We start from the raw sequence: 8,355 nt of genomic DNA, 5'->3' as shown, positions 1-8,355 counted from the left end.
AGTATCATTTAAATTTTAAAGAAGAATTTCAAAATTACTGCATGAACTTTCTTCATGTAACATTACTGGTTTCAAAACTGATGATACATTTTAAAAAAACTTCCATTTGTACATTCAAAGCAAAGCATTAGCTTTAATACTGTGAATTTTGAATGGGCTGTATTATTAAAGGGAAAATAACAAAAAGAAGATCTTTTTGCCCTTCAGCTTGCTAAGGTATGATCACATTATGTCATACCTTGAAGTTCAAATTCAACCCCCCACTTCACGTGTCACCCAACTAATGTTGAAATGAAACCTACCATATTTTAGGCCAGCTGTCATTTAAACCTGCAACCTTTGGGCTACCAGTCTGTCTCTCTAACCTTCGGGCTGCATACAGCCCAAGTTGCCGTCTATGAGTTCTACCATCTCACCCTAATTGAGCAGCTTAAAAGTGTCCCTACTCATGGGAGCTGTAGTTTGATGCTAATAAGATAACTTAAAGTAGTAGCTGTGTAGCTTCGAATATTATTATTATGTCTTTTTTTTTATTTGAAGAAAATGACAGGTTGTGAGCATAGACTGTAGAGTCGTGAGCTGAGGTTAGTGACAGAAGCTTGACCGGAAGTAGGGACTTGTTGGTATGTTGTTCCTGCCCCTTTAAGCCGGCGCGGAAGTAACCGCAGAAACGATGCAACCAATGATGCAACCAACCAACCTACATCCATGGATGCAACGCTCAGTGGAAGGTCAGGCTTTTATCTCCGTTGAATTTCAACACTAGACTCATTAAACCAAACAACTGCTACAAAAAGGCAGAGCTAGGCGTTGTCACAAACAGTGGTATTGAACTTAATGACAGCTCTACGCGCGTGACTCCTCGGACAGCAGGTAACCGTTAAATCGGACAGCGCGTGTGCCCTGATGTCTGGGTCAAAATGTGCACGGCTGAGCGCAGCGCTGGCTAAACAAGTGCTGGACTCGGTGGACTGCGTTCTCTTTGACTGCGACGGGGTCATCTGGCGGGGGGACCAGGCCATCCCTGGCGCCCCTCAAGTAATAAACATGCTCAAGGAAAACGGCAAGAAAGTTTTCTTCGTCACCAACAACAGCACCAAGACAAGAAAGATGTACGTCGACAAATTGTCTATGTTGGGATTCAACGCGAAAGAAAACGAGGTGTTCGGGACGGCGTACTGCTCCGCCATGTACCTGAAGACTGTGTGCAAGCTCGAGGGCAAAGTGTACCTGATAGGAAGCAACGCAATGAGAGAGGAGCTTGAGGCGGTGGGGCTCCAGCAGACCGGGGTGGGACCCGACCACGTCTTCGGGAAACAGACCGACTGGGCCAACGTGCCTCTGGACCCCGAGGTGAAAGCTGTGGTTGTCGGTTTCGACGAACATTTCAGTTACATGAAGCTAAACAGAGCCATGCAGTACCTGGCCCAGCCGGACTGTCTGTTTGTGGGAACCAACAGGGACACCAGGTTGCCCCTGGAGGGAGGCAAGGCTGTCCCAGGTAGGAATAACACACACACACACACACACAGACAGACAGACAGACAGACAGACAGACAGACAGACAGACAGACAGACAGACAGACAGACAGACAGTTGTTAGCTTCTACACACTTCAAGCTAACACTTGTAGCATCCTTGCAGGGACAGAGAGCAGAGGCTTATTACAAAGAAAACTATACACTCAAACCTGCATAGACTCAAGGAAATCACGCTCAGTCAAACAATAATTCCAAACACTTGTCAGATACATAATTAAAAAACAAAAACAAATAAAGATGAAGTTGTCTTCGTGGTACTTCTTAGTTGTTTTTATTATTATTAGGACGGGGACCCACAGGCATATCTTAAAAATGTGTAAATAATTTGGCACCTACCTGTTTGAACCTAAATGCTTCACCCATCCAAAATCATCTTAATAGTTGACACTTAAACAAGGCCTAATGTCTTACCCAAACATATTCATGGGTTTTTAAGGCCAATGGGAATAATTCATAGGTTTTAGGTTTGAGCTCTCATAGTTGAGGTGAATGAAACAAACCTAACAAGCCTAATGTCTGCACCACAAGTCAAATTAGTTTCAAAGCTTAGCAGAAATTTGAGCTTGATTTGATTTAACCTGATGCAGATGATGTGAGTTTAAGACAAAGCAAGTATTGCCCGACCTAACAGAAAGTTTGAGCCCCACAAGATATAGATAGCTAGGATTGCTTTCCTCTTCACAGGTAAATTAAACTGTGAAATGATGAAAACGGGCAATTAGGTCAAATAGCTGGGATGTGAAGGGACATTGAGTAAAAGGTCTCCTCACCTCCTGCTCCTCCCAGGTACCGGCTGCTTGCTGCAGGCTGTGGAGACTGCAGCCCAGCGCCAGGCCCAGACGGTGGGCAAACCCAACCACTTCATGTTCGACTGCGTGGCCTCCCAGTTTGCCGTGGACCCCGACCGCTGCCTGATGGTGGGCGACCGCTTGGACACGGACATCATGCTGGGCTCCAACTGCGGCCTGAAGACCCTTCTCACCCTCACAGGGGTCAGCACAGTGGCGGACGCCGAGGCCCATCAGAAGAGCGGCTGCATGGAGAGGCAGGGGATGGTGCCGGATTATTACGTGGAGAGCATCGCGGAGCTTCTTCCAGCTCTGCAGGGATGAAACTGCTGTAAGGCTGCCGGGACCGGAGTGTAGCTGCGTGATCAGCTTTAAAGCTGAGGGATTTGGCTAGCCTGTCACATGCCAGACTCAACTGTCTTCTTAAAGAGAATATGTTTCATGAAGATTTATACAATACAATTATTTCTATAACAAAGTCACAACATATATAACAAAGCTGGCTGTTGCGCGACAGAGGAGGAAAAAAACTAATTTATTTAACTAAACTATTATAAAAACATGCTAATTTAACATATGATTGATTTATTATAAATAACACAAGAACAATGATTTACAGTATTGTTTCAATCATTCCTTTTTGAGGAAATGAGTAAAAAAAGTGTACTTTAAAGACCCAACCTGTGATGCAATCTCCCCTTAAGCAACTACAAGTCCAACTCAATAAGGGAAATGAGCACACATGTGCTAACAGTTTGGTAATATATATATATATGTGTGTGTTCAGGTTTACAGCTGTTTTTTTAGTCTATAAAAAACAGGCACATAACTTGGGTGTTCTGTTTTTTTAATGTATTTTCACACCTCAGCAGAAAATGCAAACATTTGGGACGGTGTAATGATACCCATTTTTGTCATGTCAGTACATTAGTAAAAACTGATTAATGGAATGGCATACATGTTTTTAAGGTAATCCAGTCTTCCTTTTACCTTCTGTGTTCTCTGACTTGTCCTTGACTCACCCAATCACTGAAAGCAATGCTTAAATCCGTAATAAAAACACAAACTATCTTTACTAAATCAGTGTCTGCTCTCTGTGGCTTTAAGTTCAAATTGAACACGGCAAACTTCCCTCTAAGGTCCCGTGCTTGAAGTCACCCTGGGCTGTCATCGGCTGGATGCTGCAACAGTCAGAACCGAGTATCACCTCTCTCCTGATGAGAGAGGCTTTCCAAGTTGCACCTGCCTCACCCCTTTGTTCATTGTCTGGGCCTGGGGAGGGAGGCCAATTCCTCTCCTGTAAGTGTGTGTTTGAGTGAAGGGGGACCAGGGGCTATGGAAAGATGGATACTGTTAGAGAGGCATATTAAGTCATACTAGACTTTTTAAAAAGGAGGAAATTGCAGGAAGACCAAACTCGAAAATTGAGTATGGCAAGATTCAGAGATTCTGTGTGAAGTGGGTGACTGTTTTGGTAGGGAGACAGGGAGATCAGAGGAGGAGGAGGCTGGAGGGGGGGGGGTCTGCAGGGACAAAGAGAAGCAGGCCAGGTGTATTGAGTCTCAGTCATGACCACAGCTCAATGCCGGTAGCTACAACAAGGGAGCAGACAGAGCCGTCAGGGACGCAGGATGGTGAGGTGTTGGAAACATTCAGAAAACCATTTGGAGGAAGCACAGTGCACGGTAAGCGGATGGCTTTTAATTTAACTTCTATGGCAGGACTCTTTGTTTTGGTTTACAAGCTAATCAATCCAGTGTTGCTAGGGAAGCCAGACACTGTTGCATGATAGGGTGTAACTTCCAGATATTGCTTCATGTAAAAAAGCTGCCAGTTACAATGTGCTTAAATCCTACTGATGGCTTGTGTTGGTTTCCCACCCTGCTACAGTTTGACGTGTTATATGTCAAGTATTGTTTAAATAGCCTTTCACTGGTTCTTGTGTGTGACATCTCTTCAGGATGGGGGCTCGGCTGCGTCCTCCCAGTCCCAATTCCCACACAAGGCATTCTGGGTCAGCCTCTCCGCCTCTCTGCTCCTGGTCTTCCTTGGCCTGGGTTTGACGGGGCACCTGGGGCTGTCGCGGCCTCACCCTGAGGTATACTCACGCTAATGTACTTCTTCTGTGGGATTCTTGCTATTCTGAGTTTGTACCTTTGGGGCTGTATGCACTGATTGGAAGTCACTTTGGTTAAAAGCATCAGCTATAAGAGATGTAATGTACATGACTTTTACCACACCAGATATTGCCTACATTTCTGACCTAAGATGGTCGTTGCTTGCATTAATCAGATCCTGCTTTTTGCAGTCTTCACAGATTGTCCGAATCACAGTTCCCGATCAGACCGGGTCTCTGATCAACCAGTCAGCCGTTGTGGACCAGCAGAATGACCTGGTGACTTTTTCTGTCACGTCACCTGCAAATCAGACGTCCACTGTGCTCTTTGATATCAAACGTGTACGTCCAGGGGATATGCACCAGATTGTAATGTGTTTTATTGGTAATGATCTTTTCTGACTGTGTGTGGGAGAGATGCGTGATTGTCTGCTATCCTGTTGCAGGGTTTGATATGTTACAAACCTGTCCACCAGGACAGCTGCTTCCTGCAAAAGATGGACAAGTCTGACTATGACAACGTGCAGTCCCTCCTCCACGAGTCAACACAGAAGGTAACAGCGACATTGCAACATGAGAGAACTGAAACGCTTGTGTTATATTATAGCCTTGTTCACTGCGTTCAGGACATGTGAGACATTAAGATTGAAAAAATGCACCTGGGTTAATGAACAAAAATAAAATAAGGAAAGCTAAGGACTTTGGCCTTTTAGCTGTGCCAGGTGATTTAAAAAGTCACTGCCTCACTAATGTGTGAACTGGCATTTTTGACTGTGACTCATAGCTTTGTCCCAGAAGCGCCACTGAGCCAGGACCTGCTGGGTTTCAGAGGTTTTGCATGACTTCCCTGCCGCCCTACAAAGAGAGCGGGTCAAGCATACAGGGCCGTATGAAGACTCGTATAGTCTCCCACTCTCGCCTTCCACGGCTGAATTCCTCAGCACATCTGATCCCTCCAGGCCCCCCTCAGCATGCCCAGGATCTGCTTACAGGAGGCAGTGAGCCTGAGCCCTGGAGCGGGCACAATGGCCACTCTGTATGAGGGCTTTTTAAGACTCCTCTGTTGGATTAAAATACATCCTGACACTGGTTAGTGAGGGAAGGGCCTGTGTGTATCTGCTTTGTGACAAATACCTGGATCTCTGAAATTGATTTGGCTCTGAATTAAGCCCCTCAGATATGATCTGTGAATAGCCGTGATGTGGGGCCTCGCAAGAACACTGAGATGAGATTTCTGTTCCTCTGGCTTATCATCTGCTTGTACAATAGCATGATTTCCCCCAGGGGTCAAGTCTCTGAGAATTGTTTTTGTGACCCTGTCTCGTGGTGTCACATATCTCATACAGCTCCTCAGTGTTGATGGCAGTCATTTAGTCTATGATAAGAGGCTAAGGACTCTTATGGATGGAGAGTAGATGTGGTCTGTCCTTCTATTCTGCAGCACAATGGTCTTCTTGGTCGTTTTTCAGAAGAGGAAAACTGGTTGTTACGTGACCCACTCAAGCACAACAGTACTTTAAGTGGTTCACTATCAACGCCAATCAGAGGTGTAAGTGGTGCAATTATACCCAGGCTTTGTGACGAATAAGAAGGCAAATGTGCAGCCGTGTTGATCTCATCAGCAAAGATATCAGGCTAGTAGCAGCTCCAGTTTCAATCTTGGTTTCCTTCTTCATGTCTCCCTTGCTTTGACTCCAACATATCCATTTTTTGTTGTCACTGTGATATGATTTCTCACACTTATTAAATGACTATCCGGAGTTGCCATTCAATTCCTACAGAGGACAAAACTCTTCGTTCTGTTGTGGATTTTTCCTCTGGAGATGTTGTGATCCTGTCCCTAGCAGAGTCAGTTCCAGCTGTTGGGGAATGAGACCCAGAGGCAGACGGAGTACCTGGGAGTGCTGGCAGCCAGTCAGGTGGATGTCTCCACGCTGGAGGAGCCTCTCCAGGCTCTGTGTCAGGACAGCTCCATCCACTGGACCCAGAAGATTGAGGGTGAGAACAGTATTCTGGAGAGGTTTGCTTTGACATAAACTTCATTTAAAAAGAAAATTATATTAATAAAGCTTTACCTCTGTGTTATAGGGCTCCATTATTGTTGTTCAAAAACAAATGAACACACCAGTGAGCCACAATATTGCACTGGGTGTTGGTTCCTGAACACGGGCACTGCAGTTTATTTGAAGTCATTCCCCACATACACCATCTTGCTGCCATACTGTAAATACTCATGCAAGAACCATATGTGTGTTAATACGCCACTGAAAATAGTCCCCAGCAAATGCCCTATTTACTCCTGTTAAACTGTTATTTGCTAAAAGTTAGGGTGCCCAGTTGTCTCAAAGCCTTAGTCTTTTTAAAATAATATACTTTATATGTAAATCTATACCATATATTTCAACTTGTTTTCTTTGAGATGTATTTAGTAGAAATAGAACATATTTAGAGATAGGCTAACACAATGTTAGTTTTGGTCTTTTCATGGCATTTGCTGACAATATGAAAAATACAGACTATATGTGTTGAATCCTGATCCAAGCACAACAGATGTGAAGTCATTGGCTACACACACACCTCATAGGGAAAATGTTGATGAAATACTATGTTTGAATTTTAGCTGTACACTGACATTTTGGAGAAATTAAGTGTTGAATGGCATGTTCTCTTAAATATCAGTAAAGTATGCATGGTCACATTACACACCAGAAGCTCAGGATTCATTTGTCCATACAGTCCAGCTGTATGAAGGGAGCTTCTAAAATAAAATGAGCCAGCTGGCAACTCCATAACTAACCAACTTGTCAGACTGAAACCTAAAACTAATTTACAGTATGACGTAAAGTGACCTTTCCACTGTTGTTAAAACATTATAGCTACAGTACACTCATTCAACAGTCTATATGTGGTGCTGGCAACACGTGTTTCCACATACAGAAGTAGCATTAATATCATGCTTTAATCAGGCTGCTGTTAGACCATAAATTGTGTGTCTAAATTGTAAATGGTGCCAATTAATCACTAGGGGCCATGACGTTCATGAATCGGTTAACTTGTATAAGCTTTACTGCCAAGAAAAACAAATGCATTTTCAATTATTATTCATGCCTTAAAGTTGTGACCGATAATTTCATTTGTCAAGGCAAGTGGGCTACGCTTTTCTCTATAAACAGTGACATTTGGGTAATGTTTGCAGAATTAGATCATTTATTTTGAATTTGGGTTATTCCATCCTTCATAGCTTCTACCATTCAACAGTAAATGTCGCACTGTTGCTTGCTCTGTAGGAAACTACTAGAACTGTTGGGTCCTTGTAAATTCTGGAGTGTGGTCTAGACCTACTCTATCTGTAAAGTGTCTTGACATAACGCTCGTTATGAATTGATACTATAAATAAAATTTAATTGAATTAAATGCTGCACTGCCTCGACAATAATGATCTGTATTCTTGTCAAGGATTCTGTCATGTTCTCTGAGTCACCGTGTTCTCTGTCTTCTTTTCAGGTCCGGGGAAACAGAGGCTGGTCTACTTCTGCATCGACATCTGCTTTCCCAGCAATATCTGCGTGTCTGTGTGCTTCTACTACCTGCCAGAGTGACTGTGTATTCTCTTCACCTCCTCCCAGCAGAAGACCAGGGAAACAAAGTTGTCTTTTAAGCTCCCTCTACAAAAAAGAAAAAATAGAAAAAGATAGCAGAACAAAAGCCAGCTTTGACTGTTTCCTCTGTGCCGTACAGCTGCCAGTAAACCAGTGAAGCAGCCAACCCTTCCAGTCCATTTCCATCCTTCCGAGAGAGAAGAGATGGAGACAGGCTGTCATGGTTATTGCCAAAGCCCCATCGTCACTCTCTTCATCTGTAATACCCTCTCTGGTGGACACTTCAGAGATTACAGAAGAAAGATCAGCTT

At 43.9% G+C, this 8,355-nt stretch overlaps 2 protein-coding genes across 5 annotated transcripts in view; both read left to right on the top strand.

The window, feature by feature from the left end:
• The first annotated feature begins 650 nt into the window (after positions 1 to 650).
• Positions 651 to 2,990, top strand: pgp (phosphoglycolate phosphatase). The gene is made up of 2 exons (XM_032502569.1): positions 651 to 1,501; positions 2,328 to 2,990. Exons 1-2 carry the CDS (start codon positions 907 to 909, stop codon positions 2,651 to 2,653), a joined length of 921 nt encoding a protein of 306 aa, XP_032358460.1. The 5' UTR covers positions 651 to 906; the 3' UTR covers positions 2,654 to 2,990.
• Positions 2,991 to 3,515: 525 nt separating this feature from the next.
• Positions 3,516 to 8,355, top strand: part of bricd5 (BRICHOS domain containing 5) — a 4,936-nt gene continuing 96 nt past the window's right edge. The window contains exons 1-6 of one of the 4 annotated variants that reach the window (XM_032502573.1): positions 3,516 to 4,014; positions 4,290 to 4,427; positions 4,638 to 4,787; positions 4,892 to 4,999; positions 6,293 to 6,443; positions 7,950 to 8,355. The exon at positions 7,950 to 8,355 is cut by the window's right edge and continues 96 nt beyond it. In XM_032502573.1, coding sequence (XP_032358464.1) covers positions 3,961 to 4,014; positions 4,290 to 4,427; positions 4,638 to 4,787; positions 4,892 to 4,999; positions 6,293 to 6,443; positions 7,950 to 8,044 — 696 coding nt within the window. In that variant the 5' untranslated portion in view covers positions 3,516 to 3,960 and the 3' untranslated portion in view covers positions 8,045 to 8,355. Of the gene's footprint in view, positions 4,015 to 4,289; positions 4,428 to 4,637; positions 4,815 to 4,891; positions 5,000 to 6,289; positions 6,444 to 7,949 lie in introns of all 4 variants that reach the window. The other 3 variants (XM_032502572.1, XM_032502571.1, XM_032502570.1) reach the window with 3 other exon arrangements.

This window comes from Etheostoma spectabile, chromosome 21, assembly GCF_008692095.1.
Source record: "Etheostoma spectabile isolate EspeVRDwgs_2016 chromosome 21, UIUC_Espe_1.0, whole genome shotgun sequence".
In the NCBI taxonomy this organism is placed as follows: Eukaryota; Metazoa; Chordata; class Actinopteri; order Perciformes; family Percidae; genus Etheostoma; species Etheostoma spectabile.
The sequence above is the reverse complement of the archived record's forward strand: the minus strand, read 5'-3'. Positions and strand labels throughout refer to the sequence as shown.

Coding starts and splice junctions, on each gene's coding strand:
- pgp (XM_032502569.1), top strand. CDS start 907: ATGTCTGGGTCAAAATGTGCACGGCTGAGCGCAGCGCTGGCTAAACAA. Junction 1,502..2,327: donor GGGAGGCAAGGCTGTCCCAG/GTAGGAATAACA, acceptor TGCTCCTCCCAG/GTACCGGCTGCTTGCTGCAG.